Below are 16,471 nucleotides of genomic sequence, written 5' to 3'. Positions count from 1 at the left end.
TCTAAACTTCCCATTTTTGTGAATGATGAGACACTTCTGTATCACACAAACTATTCACAGCCTTCCAATAATATCATGCACCTTTGTTGTGTTAAAACTGTTGTCACTTGAGCAGTTGCATGCTTGAATTCTGGCACAAACATTAAACCATTGACTTTTGTTTTGTCTTGGCATTAATAAGTATAACCTCTTTAACAGTACCTTAGCAGATCACTGTCTGCTCGTATGAATGATCTGAAAACAGAAAGTTCAACACAGTCTGCTCAGTATCTCCAACCACAAAACCACAGCCACGCTGATGTGTTGATCAAATGAAAGAACAAATGCAATGGTTGTAGAGATGGTAAAAGCGTACATGCACATGCCGAGATGTGAGAGAATTGTATCAGTGATCTCAAATATATATTTAAGATAGCGGGGCTTCATACAGGAAGTCATCCTCGAACAAAAAAGCGGTCATGCTTTCTTTCGATTCTCATAAGGCAGATCACCAACAAAGGAAAGTATCTACCAGCTACAGCTTGCAGCAACTTCCCTTTCAAAGACGATGAATAACACCACTTGTCCTCGTATCAGCTTTGATTTTACAGGCAGATTTTTGCTTCCTGTTTACATCTTAGTGTTCATCATTGGTCTGGTGGCTAATGGATGGGGACTGAAGTCTCTGCGGCACAACTGGAAGAAGATGGGTAACGTCAACGTGTTTGTTCTCAACCTTGGACTTACAGATGTTTTGTACCTGCTCACACTCCCATTTTTGATGGTGTACTACTTCATGAAGAGTAAATGGATTTTTGGAGAAGTATTCTGCAAGATAACAAGATTATGCTTCAATGTCAATCTATATGGCAGCATTGGATTCCTGACTTGTATAAGTGTGTACAGATACCTGGCCATTGTTCATCCAATGAGAGCGATGGGAAGAATAACTCTCACCCATTCTGTGATGATCTCGGTCATAGTCTGGCTGTTGGTGAGTGTCCAAAGTCTTCCAGACATGTTCTTCCCCAAAGCATTTAGAAACAACACTGAAAAATGCTTCGATACCACGGATAACGACCACGTTGAGGATTACCTGAAATACACTCTTGGATGGACCCTCACTGGGTTTTGTATCCCGTTCCTCATCACACTGGGCTGCTACGGACATGTGGCTGTAGTTTTATGGACATTGAAGAGCACTGATAAGGTACTGAAACAGAGAAGCTTGAAGTTGTTGCTCATCTTGATTCTTCTCTTCTCTGTTTGTTACACCCCCTATCATTTATTCAGAAACCTCAACCTCTTGGCAAGAGTTCTTACCAAACAGGGGATATGCTATAAATGGTATAATGGAGTCTACATTGCTCGTCAGATAAGTCGTGTCCTTGTGTGTCTGAACAGCGCTCTCAACCCTCTGGTTTACCTCCATGCACATGAAGATGTTACTGCTCGGCTCAGACAGCAGCTCCAGCAAGTTCGTCTGTCATTCCACCGTTTGTTTGTGCCAGACTCTGGCCATGTGCCTGTGTCACAAACTGAGGATCAAAGATAATAGTTAATATTGTAATATTAACTGTTTCGTTACAAATATCTAAAACCACAGCTACTGACTCCAGTAATGCATCTGTCTATCACATCTATTAGTGTAGATTGACTTCAGTGTTGATAAATTGTCGATCATTCTTTTAAGTATTTTATTTTTTGCCTGAATAATTCTTTTGCTGTACTGGGTGAAATTTGTTTTTTTATTCTTATCATTCAGTGACAAATGCTCTAAATGAACAGAAAACTCAGAAGATGACGCATTGATGATGTTGTGTCTCTTTTAGAACGGGTCTGTGAAGAGATATTAATTACCATGTCAAGGTTATCATATCTTCATAGTTCTAGCCGTCATTTGAGAACACATTTCCTTAGATCTTGGGATCTCTCAGACATTGCCAGAACGAAGCCACCAGGAAAAGAATCACAAGCACTGGGATGATCAGAGAGGTTGTTTATCCAGTTTCAACCTCAGTTTAAGTTGTGAACAGAATCAAGTTGAATTTGGCAAATTTCAGACACATCAGGAATAATTGAACTACAGAGATCTCAAAGTTGTACATCAATGCCACGATTCTCTCACACATGAACTATTGTCTTATCAGCTACACACGGGACATGTACGACCACATTACAGTCAGTAGAGACGCCTTTATAAACAAACCCCGAAAACACTGGATAAAAATCCAAATTCATATCACCTTTGTAAAATTTAAATTGGAATGACATAATAAATTTTTGAACAACATTTTTCAGGGTCCACTCAATGAATTAACTAAACAAAATCTGAATTCATCTTCCAGAAAGATAGTTGATTATTAAGTCTTATTCCCAGGTGGTCAAATACTGATGCTTTTTACTGGTGGCTCGGATTTAACGATCAACTGTCTGTCTCAGAATTGCTTTAAAAGTTGCCTCATGTTGCTAACTTCCTTGTGACATTTTTTTCTGCTCTTTGCCTCTGAATAAACGTTTGACATGTGACTTGTCTTATCTAAATCTGACCTGCGACATTTTGCTCTTTGCACAGTGCTTTGGTTCACATTTGCACAAAAGATAATTTGCCTAAATGTAAAATAGAAATGCTTTGTGACTAAAATTAAAGCAAACCCATATAACATTATAAACACTGCAGTGTCCAGCAGTGCATCTATGATTCATCTGCTCTAAAAAGTTTGTTTCCGTGGCAAAACTTCACCACATCTTTGACTGAAATTTAGAGCAGACGCACACACAGTTTTAAAATGCAGCACACAGGATACGGCAAAACCACAGGGTGAATGCACTCCCTAGCCAAGCTGCATTTTAGTTCTCTGAGATGAAATATCAAGTGAAATGACGCATTATAGCTTTGTAAATAAACCCACATCTTTGGTTTGAAGATCTTTCAGCACAAACAAGGTTGTTATAAGCAGCACTAGTTGAACCAAAAGGCTGTTCTGCAGAACTGAGCGACAAGCAGCAGCACCAAGTTTGTTAGAAAACAGCTCCTTACCTCAGACGGTGTTACTTCTCCCTAAGACCCAAAGAGAATCCAGTGTTTGTAATGGCTGTTTTGCTTCTTCACATGAACACCATCTGGAAGTAATGTCACACCCTTCCAGAGGGCAAAATCTCTCTGCAATTTTAAAGAGGTGCTTACACACTAACCAGTTAGTTGCATTCCAACCCAGCTGCTTTTGTAGCACCTGCTGTTTTTTTAATCTATTTTTTTGTCATATTTACTTGAAATATATCCCCTTTCCCACTTCTTTCCACAGACATTCACAAGAATGATGAACAAAGCAGAAAGTTTTTTTGTTATACCGCTGTCACAGCAATTTTTCCGGGTAGGGTTAGGGTTTTTTTTAGTAATCAGTGTAAAATGTTTAAATAAGATAGATAAAATCTTAAACGACTCAACCCATCCTCTCCACCTGAGTTTTTTGAGAAGTAGCAGGTCAAGTGGCAGAATCCTGCAGAGGAAAATTAGGACCACAAGGTACAATAAGTCTTTTGTGCCTACAGCAATTAGACTGTACAACATTAGACAAAACAATTCCTAAGTATTTTAAACTATTTAAAATGAACATTCAATTATTTTATTTATTCACACATGCCTGTCATGTCTTCTCATGTTCTTGTTATTTGGTCTGTCCTGTTGCTGTTTGTAATGTGCAATGGTAACCACATGAGTGTCCCACTTGTAGGATAATAAAGTTAACCTTGACCTTGACCTTGACCTAAAGGCCCCATATGTCCTTTGATGAACTTTGCGTTGGAGTACACTGGAAACACTGTGAACCACTGGCTGTGTGAGCGATGTTGCTTGACCAGTCATCTCCAATCAAGTCAAGGGTTTGCATTTGTTCATGTCTATGTCACTATGAACCATTTATACCACGTTTGTGCTATGACCTGAGTGACTGGCTTTAAACAACTTTACACTTACCACAAATCTCACACATTTTACCTTACTGTATTCCACTCAGACCTCAGCTTAACAACAAGGTACTCAAGGAGCTACAAAAATGACAAAAATTAACAATACCAAGATGAAAGCTGCAGTCTTATAATTTTGTATATATATGGGAGCTAGCAAAACAACACAAGAAAGACTATTCTGATGCCTTGAAATATGTTGTTACATAACAAAAACTGTTAACCGGGTTTATGATAGAAATCACAAAGTTGTTCTCTGGTCTTCTTTATCCGTTTCCTGTTTTTTTAACTGTTGAGTACAATGTCAGAATAAAGGAGGACTCTTATTTCTGACCCAAGTCCAATAAACTCATCATTGCAGTAATCAAGTTTTGATTTTGTGAGAGTTTGGGTCAAATGTAACACTAAGATTCTCGGCTGTTGAACTTTGAAAAATCAGTGTCAAGATTTGCTGCTATTTGATCAAACTGGTGTCAAGCAGGTCCAAAACTCCAAATTTAGGAGCAGAGCATAGCATGACATCCAGGATTTCATAGCACTGGCTATCAATAATAGTTCATGATTATCAGGGATAATATTTATATTTAACTGACAGTGTAAAGGCTGGCAACATTCACTCTTGTACAATATTAAACAGCATGTAGGTTCATAAGTATTTTATTTAACACATAATGCAATACTTTTAAACAGAGACTGGTTGATAATTATTCAGAGAACCTGGATCAGGATGTGGTCTCTTAAGCTTTAACCACGGAAGTCTTAAAGGTAGAGGTGTTGATGCTCCCCTAAGTCATACATTAACATTATTAAGCATTTGGTGTTCCAGGTATGACCAGAGATCTTTAAAAGGTTCAGCTTGTCCGGGGTCACGAAGGCAGGTAGTTGATTTCAAAGCCAAGACAAGTTTAGACAATGTCATGAGAGAGAGAGAGAGAAAGAGAGAGAGAGAGAGAGAGAGAGAGAGAGAGAGAGAGAGAGAGAGAGAGAGAGAGAAAGAGAGGGGAGAGAGTCACATGTTGCCCCATGTTGAAAAAATGGTAGATAAAACAGACGAAATGCCCTTTAGGGTTCCCTTACAGTGGACAAACATGATAAAGTGCCCTCTCTTTATTATTAATACTATTAGTATATCACGACTTTAGGTGCACTGATGCCCTTTTCTTTTTTTTCGCCCCCTGTCCCTCAAAAACATCTAGAGTCCACTGCTGCTTTTATATACATATTGAAGGACCTAATCGATAGAATTAGCTTCAGATGAGGACGTAATTTAGTATCTTATCTAATTTATTTTGCTCTGGGAAATAAACACAGAAATGATGACCTCTACAGGGTGAGAAGTCAGTATTAGTATTGTGTGTTGTTGTGAATATCTCACTGAGGAGGGCATGTTAATTAAGTTAGTCCATTCCAAATCCTCAGTTTCTATAAATAGAAGTTTGTGTCAGTAAACAGTAACTTTTTTTTTAGAAGGGCCAGATTAAAACAAACAAACAAAAAAAAAACTGAAATACCAGGTGTTAGACTTACACATTCCCTATTTCTGACCTGTTTTTGTCTAGGCTTTGCTGATTACTTTTTCCCCAAATAAAAAAATAAACATTATATATACAGGATTTTAATATCAGAAGTAGTTTGACCGTTTGCTTAGACAGCTTTGGTTTAAACTTTTGAAGAAATAATGAATGAACAGGTTGATAAGCTGATTAACAAAATGATCAGAGGGCCGGAATGAGGTTGTTAAAGGGCCGCATTCAGTTCACCAGGTCTGCTGTAGAAGTAGCATGTAGTATGAATTTAGGATGTTTTCCATAGTGGGTATACAAATTCAAGCCACCATGACTGTTCTGTACGTTAAAAAAAGAAGAAGAAACACAGCAGTGCTTGTATGACACGTTTAGTGGCACTGCACAGCTGACATCCCGGCCCACACTGCTGTTCATTAAAGCAGACATGGACTGCGTGTGATTGTCGTCTGTGAGCACAAGTGTTGTCAAGTCTCCCTGTGCAACAGCAATCACCTCCTCAGCGACCTTTGCACTTGTTATGGCGCACCCTCTGAGAGCTGCTTCAACCCTCCATGTGTGTACGTTGTGAACTCTGGCCCTGGCAAACATTAAAGGACAAGCCCAGTGTGCTGCTATCATATGTCCATGTGTCGTGAAAAGACAGGGCTCGGGGTGGGGTGGGGGTGGGTTGAGAAGGCTTTGGCAGAGGGGTTCAGTTTCTTAAAAAAGAGCACAAGATCTGTCGCCACCGGCTAGATAATCCAGTGTGTCGATTGTGCCGCTGGTTTCTGCATTGGAGCGTCGCAACAGAATGGAGCTTCCCCAGCTGGAATACGTGAGGCTCCGCAGGTGTGACAGCGCAGGTGAGATCGCGGACGACCCGTCTCTGCAGAGCGCATGCCAAAACAAAGCAAAAACTAAACCAAGCAGCAAGCTTTCTGCTAATATGTGACATATTCAGGCCGGAGATACGTTCATGCTGGCTGAGTGCAACATATGAGTAAAAATAGACTCCATGTGCTGTCATGTAACGCTTGGGAGCAAATGCAGTCACCTCCTCGAGTGAAGCAACTGCACAAGAAGCATATAACTTATAGAAAATCAACAGAGAGCGTCCTGGTTTGTCAGCTAAATGTCGGGCCTAATTGTTGTTTATTCATATTCCTCTCACTTGCTTTGTGAACAGGTGATAAATCCTTGAAAGACACACGTGCATGCATGAGTGATAACGTGTGCGTGACCTTATGACACCGTAAAACACACACTAAACCTAAACAAAGACACGCAGACATAAGAAGACTTAATTCTGCCAGCTGATCATCAGAAAAAGAAAATGTTTAATTTCATGTATTATTACTGTAAAACTCTTGTAATGCTTCATGTGTGTATGTGAGAGAGGGGAGGTCGTGGCTGTGGGAGAACATGCTGACCTCCTGGCAGGACAAACGCCTACTAAAGAACATTCTCAATCTCTTAATGGTCACACATGTTCCAAAACAGGAAGAAACCGGCCATGAGTGGCCATGACTGCCTGGATAATTATTGCCTGAGAGTAACTGCCCGTTCGGATGTTGGTGACCCACTGTTTGAGGTTAATAATCACAAGCTTGAGGTTTTAGATATGTGAAGATTTCTGTTTGGGATCAGGCTTGAATGAAAACAGGGATCGTTCCCCACTATTCCTATGTCGCACACAGAGAAAAAGGTACAGCTGATTTTCATTTGCTGTCCTCAAAAAGGGTTTACTGGCGAGTTGTCTGCTCCGAGAGCCGATGTCTCTGAATGCATCTGGTCTCAAATTACATTCAGTGGTGAAAAGCAGCCAAATATAAGTACTGATTGACATTTTGAGAAATGTGCTGAGTTGCTTTCTGGTGAAGTTCAGTGCCACTCTCACATCTGTCCATTAAATATATTTAAATGTGCATCATAAATCGGATCGAACAATCGAGATATAACTAATTAAAACTAAAGACCACCTTTGGATGGGATCGTACCAGCTGTGACACCCGTACACATGCTCACATTCTGACCCATGAGTGCTCAGTATTCATGGGTCAGACAGTAATTGTCTTTAAACCTAGCCTTCGTTTTTATCTCTGCTGTGATGCTATCGTATTGACAACCTCTCTCCACAGACAGACAGACACATAAACTCTCCAGGACCACAAAAGTGGTCCATGGGGTGCAAAGTTCAGCAAGATTAAATCACAACTATGCAGGATTCAATCACAAAAGGTGTTTAGTTGGGATAAAAATGGGTGATGTGGTCAAAGGAAAGAAGGAGGGGGTTGAAAGAGGCCATCAGACCCCCACTTTACATCCCTAGCCCATTTTTGTTCTACGTTTTAGATCGCTGTATCCAAGCGTGAGTCGTTCCCATCCACCTTATCGTAGCTGTTGTTTTCATGTTGTGAGTCAACCGGAGGTGTGTCCAGAACTCCGCTGGAGCGCTGACTCACGCAGGGTCAGGACGATGTATGTGCACATGCACACTATTTTTCATCGCTTTAATTCCCAACACAGTCTCACTGTTATCTTACATTTCTGAGTTTACTTCCCCCCCCCAGACAATACCTTTAATTCATTTTGCTGACACTTAAAGAGAAATGTAACAGTGAGTGAGATCAAACAAATATGTAGCTATGATACTTTATTCTTTCAGTCCTCAGAGAGAAACTGTACCTCCACAAGTAGAATATGTTCAGCAGAAGAAAAAAAACAGCTGGTTCAAACACAGGTCCAGCCTCCTGGCGAATCAGATTTCAGGGGCTGCCCTTTGGGACACGCCCCTGCTGTCTGTATTTGTGTGTGTGTGTGTGTGTGTGTGTGTGTGTGTGTTATTAAGGTAAATTTGTCTCTCAGAACACCTAAATAATACCATTTACATTTTTACATTTTATTCATTCTTAATGATCCAGATGTAAGAGATGAAATCTTCTTTCAGATTAAAGTACCCAACAGTAAAGTAGGTTAGATCGGCTCCATCTCCAACAACTACTTACTATAATATCATAGCATACATATAAACACTGAAAAGGGAATGTGCAATGATTACTTTGACTTTTGCCCAACAGCTCCCCAATAATTGTTGATAATTGGTAACATATGGGGGTGAGGGGCTTTTACTTCTTTCAGCATCCTGAGGGGGGTAAAGTCAGAAACAGCGTGAGGGGCCACAGCTCAGGACTATCCCAGATTTAAAGTTAAGTTTTAAGCTGCCCTCTAGTGTTCAGACAGAAGAAGCACCACTCTACACTACGCTTCAATAAACTGCTTGTTCAGAACCAACTGTGCTCATCTGAATTCATGAGAGGTCACCCTTGTTATACTCGTCTCACATGACTGTTGCCCTTATCCGGACGGAGGAACCGGCTGTGTTGCCGTAGCGCGTGTACAGAACAGTAGATCTGGGTGCTGCTCTGCTGTCTGACATCACCACAGACATATTAGCAGCTCCCCTTATGCCTTTTAATTCGTGAAACAGATGGAGAGGCAGACTAGCAGCATGGCCTCAGGTCCTCCCCCTGCTGCCTACCAAGTACCTCTCCTTAGCAACAGTCAGCTGACCTGCAGTAGGTAGTGTTTAGTGAAGCACACATGCACACAGATAATAGAGCTGTGTGCCTCAGTCGTTCGGCCTCGCTCCTCCACCTCAGGCCTCATGGCTCTCACCATTAACACATCCACGGAGCAGAAGAAACTCACACAGACTCCTCTGCTCAAGATCTGGGTGCCATGGATGGGCTGCAACTTGAACCGCAGGAGAGGATGTAAGTGCAGCGACAGACCTGCTCAGCTTGTGTAGGAGGTGATCAGGACTTGTTAGCTATTCTGTCTTGTTGCTGTTTGTTCTGCCTCTACTTTAACTCATTTCTTGTTTCAACAGATTAAGCCAGCCTTTGCTTTAGCACTCCCAGCAGTCATTGTTGTGTTTCACATTGAATCCTCTCCTCCTGTTGCTTCAGGACTCGGCTCAGTCCTGCCAGCTGATGCAGGTAGGCAGGCAGCAGTCTGAGAGACAGAGGAGTCAGCTATGGATGTCAGCCAGGCTGGACCAAGCCAGGTCCGAGTTGGCTCACTGTTCAGTGTCTGACGCTGTCCTTTGAGCAGTTTGCTGACGCAGCATACTCCATTCATAATCGAACAGCCTGGAGGCTGACACTCTCCCCGTCCCTGTATAGACACACACAGGGTACTTTAGCTAGCTGGCAGGTGCCCCTACAGTCTGCCTTATAAATTACTGGTAGAGACAGACAGGTATGCGACAACTGGGTCATGATGGCTGGGTAAGAAACACACTTCGCTTCAACAAATCCTTTCGAACTTGTCAGTTTCGTGTGGAAATGTATGAACACCAAATGCTGATTCTTCTTTCTGGCAAAGAATATTTCAATACAAAGCTTCTCTACACTTTATTTTTTTCTGACCTGAATTTGTCCATTAAAACTAATAGTTTTATTCTGAGACTGACATTTTGACACACTTGGAGATTCGGAGTGTTTTGTCTTGCAATTGTCCGACATATTGCTAAGTAACATTATTCTGCTCTGAGGAGAGGAAGTGTCTCATTTGTCAAAGCTGCATTTGACTATTTATGAATGATTATTTCATTGTTTTGAATTCTTTTTATTGGTTAGATTTGGCTTGTGGATGTTTGGACAGCTTCCTGTGTCGAGACATGCTGCCAAAGACAGGCAGATAAGCCGGGTGACTCTCTACAATAGTTTGCTCGATTAGACATTTGAGCTGCTCCTTGGAGCTCTTATTCTCCGTCCTAATGAAGATTACCTCGGCAGGGACACGCACACAACACATGTCCTGCAGCACTGAGCCTCAGAGACTGACACTGGATTGAATCTGACTATTTGAACGCAGGGCTGATGCTCCTCCGCTGAACGATGTGTCACATTTGCAACAATCACGCGTCATAATTTAAACATCAGCAGCATTCAGATATTCATGCTTTCTGTTACCGTGTGTTTGTCTTCACCTCAGCCTCGGTGCCTCAGTTCTGTAACTCTCCCACAATGATTGTGATGGTGGGACTGCCAGCCAGAGGGAAGACGTACATCTCCAAGAAGCTCACTCGCTACCTGAACTGGATCGGAGTGCCTACAAAAAGTCAGTGTTCAAAGTGAATCAAACATTCAATGCCATTCATTTTTTTTTCTTATTCTAAAAAGGATGATTTTTCTTCCTCTCCTCAGTGTTTAACGTGGGCCAGTACCGCAGGGAGGCTGTCAAGATCTATAAGAACTTTGAGTTCTTTAAAACTGATAATGAGGAGGCCATGAGGATCCGCAAGTAAGACGGATGATACATACTTAGACAGACAGAACAGAATATTACACAAAATATTTCAAACGAATCACCGAAAACTCAAAGTCATAATTTGTGATTTGACTTTTCTGTGATCTGATTAGTTTCAAGCTGTCATTTTGACATATTCATATTTCACAGTTATTGCTCCTTTTCTAATGTGAATGTACCTTCTCTCTCTCAGGGCCTGTGCCTCCGCTGCCCTCAAAGACGTCTCTGCTTACTTCTCAAAGGAACAGGGACAAGTAGCCGTGAGTAAGAGGACAACTGAGACTGTCCCTCTGATCACAATAAAACCCACTGAATCATTATTTAGTTTGTTGTATCGCTTCCTCAGTCAAGTCTCACTTAAAGATTTTGTTGCTCAGTCGGTGAAAACCTCTTTGAATTTATTGTTATTTATCTACATTTATTTATTCATTTTTTCAAAACAGATAGTCTGTGTTACAATATGCAGGTGGGGAGGATTTTACAAGGCAGCTAAGGTCTCATGAAAAGCATTATTGCACAATGCGAATTGTAGTCTCTAGTGTTTATTGGAGTGTGAACTGTTGTAGGGACTGACAGCCAGGGTATGTCTGCGGTACAGATCTGGAACATTTTAGAAAAAACGTCTCACCGAAGTTTCCTAAAATTCCAGGAGTGTCCTTTAAGGGTTGAGATTAAGGCCATTTTGAAGAGAAGCATCTTCACAAAGGAATACACTGTATATCACCTGTGTATTGCCATCTCACTGCAGCATTGAGTTGTTAAAAGATAAATAATAGAAGAAAATGCTTAATTAAAAACACGTGTGCAGCAATGATTGTTAGCAAGTGAGGCCAGATATTATAAAAAATGACTGATGGTTTTTGAGAGATCTGTTGTCTTGTTCTCCGTTATCTTTGTTGTTAAATGTCGTACATGAAACAGGTGATTTGTCAATGCATTTTGTTCTGTATTGTGTTGATTTGTATTGTGATTAAGTGTGTAACAGCACAATATGTTCTATAATTCAGATACTTGATTAATAATCATTAAATGTACTTATTTATCCTGATCCATCCAGGTGTTCGATGCTACCAACACCACCAGGGAGAGGAGGGCGGTCATTAACAGTTTTGCAAAGGAGAAGGGCTACAAGGTGAGTGCGTGTGTGGTTTTGTGATCATAACTCTCATATCAGTTCATTGAATTTAAGTTAGAGCCAGCAGGCGCTTAGCATAGCTTAGCATAAAGACAGGAGGCAAAGGGAAACAGTTGCCTGGCTCAGTCTAAACGTAACAAACGCTTCATATCTCGTTTGTTTAATCCACACACACAAAAAAAAGGTGACAAGTCTTAGTGGCGGTGACAGATGGGCATGACTAGCTCCTGGCTGGGTGCAGTGACTTCCTGGAGACTCCGCTGGTTGCCTGGCAGACTCACAGTGACAACAATACTCCAGACTCCTCGTTTTGATGCCTTTGGAAAGAGCCAGGCAAACGTTTTCCCCTCCTTCCTTCGAGCAGAGTTACTCTGACCATCTACCAGCTGTAACTTTATATCCAACAAGACCTTAGAGAAATATAAACTGCGAAAAAGTGTATTTGGTAAACTGTGAAACACAAACACATGGTCACAAGAAGAAAATAAAGGATGCATTTCACTAATACATTTTCGAACGACTTCTTGTTTGCAGGTGTTCTTTGTGGAATCGATCTGTGATGACCCAGAAATCATTGCAGAAAATATTAAGGTGAGTTTTAAAAAAAAAAGGAAATTATTTCAAAGTTTCTGCAAGCCGGGATGTTGTGTTCTCACTCAAATCCAAATCACTCGCTCCAAATCTGCCTTTTTCCTTTCCAGCAAGTAAAATTTGGGAGTCCAGATTACGTGGACCGGGACATAGACGACGCCATGGAAGACTTCGTCCAGCGCATCGAGTGTTACAAAGCCAACTACAAATCTATAGACGATGAGAAGGACAGGTACCCATGATGCTTTTCTTTGTGCGCGATCGAAAAGAGAAGCGTCATCATTTCTGACAATTTAATGTTCCCTTCGAACAGGAAGCTCTCCTACATCAAGATCTTCGACGTGGGCAGCAGGTACTTGGTGAACCGGGTCCAGGACCATATTCAAAGCAGGATAGTCTACTACCTCATGAACATTCACGTCACACCGAGATCCATCTACCTGAGCCGCCACGGAGAGAGCGAACTCAACTTATTAGGCCGCATTGGTGGAGATTCAGGCCTCTCACCCAGAGGACAAAAGGCAAGTACATTACATGATAGAGCTGAATCATTTTATGCAAAGTTTAAACAATAAAACATATTTTTAAAGTGCAAATAGACAACTTTTCAACTGTCAGCTCTGAGCGTTTCCCTGTTGTAGTACTGCTGGCATCACTGTTGCAAAGTCTGAAGCAACAAAGTTGTCTGTTGCAGGTTTAATGCAGTAAAAGATGGGTTCAAAACTGCTTTCAAAACATACAAATTGCACACATTTTCTCCAGTATGCCAACGCCTTGGCGACCTTCATCAAAGGTCAGAAAATCAGTGACCTGAAGGTGTGGACGAGCCACATGAAGAGGACCATCCAGACTGCAGAGGCTCTGGGCGTCCCGTACGAGCAGTGGAAGGCCCTCAATGAGATAGACGCAGTGAGTACATCTCTGCGTCTAGAAACGTGGTCCTTCAAACGAAAGTCGCACTTAAGCTACAACGGCAAACACTCGCATGTTCTTTTTACGGTGGCGTTAATGCGACTCTTCCTCACTCAGGGTGTGTGTGAGGAGCTAACCTACGAGGAGATTCAGGAGAATTTACCAGAAGAGTTTGCACTCAGAGACCAGGACAAGTATCGTTATCGTTACCCCAAGGGTGAGGTAAGTGCTCCGTCGTGACGTGTTTTTTTTTTTTTTTCTAACCATTAAAGTATCACCATGGCGTTTCGAGGAGCACTCTGTTGACACTCACACAGCTACACACACACACACACAATCACACCTGCCAAATGTATACTTCAGACACATTCATTATGAGAGACTGAGAATAAAGTCATGCAGGGTCAGTTAAGTGTTGTACAGTGTGCAGGCTCGTAAAATGGCCTGAGAAGACAGGACAGAGTGAGTCTGATGTGATGAGTCAGAACGAGACTGAATAATTGATGAACTCCTCAATTACTTTGTCTCTCGTCCAGTCCTATGAGGACCTTGTCCACCGTCTGGAGCCGGTCATCATGGAGCTGGAAAGGCAGGAAAACGTCCTGGTCGTCTGCCACCAAGCCGTTATGCGCTGCCTGCTGGCCTACTTTCTAGACAAACCTGCAGGTACAGAAACTCACGTTGCATGGACTCACTCCTCTTCTTGTAATATCTCGACGTAATAGCATGTGATGTTAATAATCCTCTTCCCGCCCCTCTCTCTGAAGATGAGCTGCCTTATCTCAGATGCCCCCTTCACACAGTGCTCAAACTCACACCGATAGCCTATGGTAGGTAAAAGCTGCTCGTCTGTGTGTGTTATTGAATCTGTAAATCTAAATCCTGCCCTGACAGTCTGTGTTTCTCTTTGACTGCAGGGTGTAAAGTGGAGCCGTTTTTCCTCAACATCGAAGCGGTCAACACACACAGAGAGAGGCCGGGGGTGAGTTTCCACAAGCACACATCCGTCATAATAGATACTTACCTCTGCCAACTATCGGCCCTGTGGGATGTTGCATACTGTGCGTCTGACGGCAGGCAGTGACGTTTTGAATCTGTATGTATTGATGACATGAATATGTACGGGGGTGTAGTGAGGAATGAGCAAGGGCTTCGGCTCTGAAACAAGAAAATGTTTGAAAAAATAAGTAATGGAAACTAATGGAAAGTCTTGCTGCTACAGCCTCAACTTGTCACGTATGACCAATAGATTATGGTGGCTAGTTTTAGCTAAAGGAAAGAAGCTGCTCTTCAGTATGTTATTATGGCAGTGACTTGGATTCTGCTCTGTGATGCCAGCAGAGCAACTGGCTTATGATATACTATTCTACGTTTGGCCAAATCTTAAAGGGATATTCCGGTGTAAATTTAATCCATGGTCTAACACACCGTGAAACTGTGTTGGACTCCCTTTCGAGAGATAAAGTTTGCAGACCGCTAGCTAACGTAGTTTTAGCATCCTCAGAAACGACCGCGCGACAACAATACATTGCAGTAAATGGGTCCAAATATAAAACTGCCATCAAAAAGCCACAAATAATGCTCAGAACAGCACCACAAATCAGCAACATTAGAAATAGGGTTCCAGCGCATATTTCGAGGCATCAAACATTTGATATAGTTGCCGTATTTGTCGGAAAATATAAACGAAACTCACCACCCGAGAAGCCTTCCTTGTTGTGGGGAAGCCCTGTGAGTCGATTACCGAGTGCAGTAGAGTCCTGCAGTATTGATCATCATTGAGCTGCAGGACTCTACTGTACTCGGTCAACTACGGCAACTATATCAAATGTTTGATGCCTCGAAATATGTGCTGGGGCCCTGTTTCTAATGTTGCTGAAGTTTGGTGCTGTTCTGAGCATTATTTGTGGCTTATATATTTGGACCCATTTACTGCAATCTATTGTTGTCGTGCGGTCATTTCTGAGGATGCTAAAACTACGTTAGCTAGCGGTCTGCAAACTTTATCTCTCGAGAGGGAGTCTAACACAGTGTCACGGTGTGTTAGACCATGGATTAAACTTACACCGGAATACACCTTTAATATCCTGCCGATAACACCATAACACATACTTATAGTTAAAAGTTAAAAACTTGCTTATGATAAGTGTGTAGGAAGGATTTAATACACACTTATTGTCTCACTTTAAACAGTATGTGTGTTCCTGTCATTACAGAATGTGGACGTCAACAGAAACCCAGATGAAGCTCTGCAGACCGTCCCCGACCACATATAGAGGCCTACAATCATATGTGAAACTCCATGTGTTGCTACTCATTAGCGTCACTTAATTATAGCACTCCGGCTGATGGTTAATTGTGTGACGACAGACGACGGGGGGGGCTCTGATGCAGGACGAGATGAGACGGTGGAGATGTCCTCCGCCTGGTGGAGCCTCAGCAGGAGATTCTGTTTTCAACACGTCTGTGAGATGTTCCTGTGTCTTATCTGACTAGACTTTTCTCTCCACATTTTGAAAGTGTCAAATTGTTTACAAATGATTTAGAAAAAAAACAACAAAAAAAAACACACAATGCACTGTGTTCTGGGATTTAGAAGATAAAATATGTGGGAATACGTATGGAGGTTGTCCTTTGTTTGGGCCGGCATGCACGTCCAACTGTTGAACAGATAACATGATGTGTTGTTGATAATCAAATTACAGAGGTGGGAGTCAGCACCAAGGACAGCACCCGACAAACAAAGCACCTGACTGTTTGTGATGTAGATAAGACGCCATGTTTACAGGCCGGATTGGATGCAATAATGTAAATAAAGTGAACCTCCGACGTGTCATTGTGCAGAGAATAAACTCACTTTACAAGTCAGACACGCAGCCATGTCATGATGTTGTTTCTCTCCCGCTGAGAAGCTAAATTGGACAAAATGATCCCCCGTCACGCAATATTTCCTCTCAGCCAATAATGGGTCTTTGTGAAGGGAGCACTCGGGGGGAATGAAAACTCACATTTGGGAGTGATTTAAGGAATAAAAACGCAGTTTTTCAGGAACACTCCTACAGAGGGGAGG

General features: G+C 41.9%; 2 protein-coding genes across 3 annotated transcripts; both read left to right on the top strand.

Annotated features, from left to right (window-relative positions):
- Positions 1-497: 497 nt before the first annotated feature.
- On the top strand, positions 498-2,528 carry LOC115584407 (P2Y purinoceptor 1-like). Its single transcript, XM_030421808.1, has one exon. The coding sequence runs from the start codon at positions 548-550 to the stop codon at positions 1,532-1,534; it is 987 nt and encodes a 328-aa protein (XP_030277668.1). The 5' UTR covers positions 498-547; the 3' UTR covers positions 1,535-2,528.
- Positions 2,529-6,160: 3,632 nt separating this feature from the next.
- On the top strand, positions 6,161-16,269 carry pfkfb1 (6-phosphofructo-2-kinase/fructose-2,6-biphosphatase 1). 2 transcript variants are annotated; one of them, XM_030421806.1, is made up of 14 exons: positions 6,161-6,313; positions 10,449-10,574; positions 10,661-10,757; positions 10,957-11,023; positions 11,821-11,895; positions 12,433-12,489; positions 12,600-12,721; positions 12,803-13,010; positions 13,252-13,398; positions 13,519-13,623; positions 13,938-14,067; positions 14,169-14,231; positions 14,319-14,383; positions 15,618-16,269. In XM_030421806.1, the coding sequence occupies exons 1-14, from the start codon at positions 6,262-6,264 to the stop codon at positions 15,675-15,677; spliced, it is 1,374 nt and encodes a 457-aa protein (XP_030277666.1). In that variant the 5' UTR covers positions 6,161-6,261; the 3' UTR covers positions 15,678-16,269. The 2 variants fall into 2 exon arrangements, with proteins under 2 accessions (XP_030277666.1, XP_030277665.1); XM_030421805.1 differs by lacking the exon at positions 6,161-6,313 and adding an exon at positions 8,839-9,223.
- Positions 16,270-16,471: the final 202 nt, after the last annotated feature.

Source organism: Sparus aurata, chromosome 7 (genome assembly GCF_900880675.1).
Source record: "Sparus aurata chromosome 7, fSpaAur1.1, whole genome shotgun sequence".
Lineage (NCBI taxonomy): Eukaryota > Metazoa > Chordata > Actinopteri > Spariformes > Sparidae > Sparus > Sparus aurata.
Note: the sequence above shows the minus strand (reverse complement) of the source record. Positions and strands in the feature narration are given on the sequence as shown.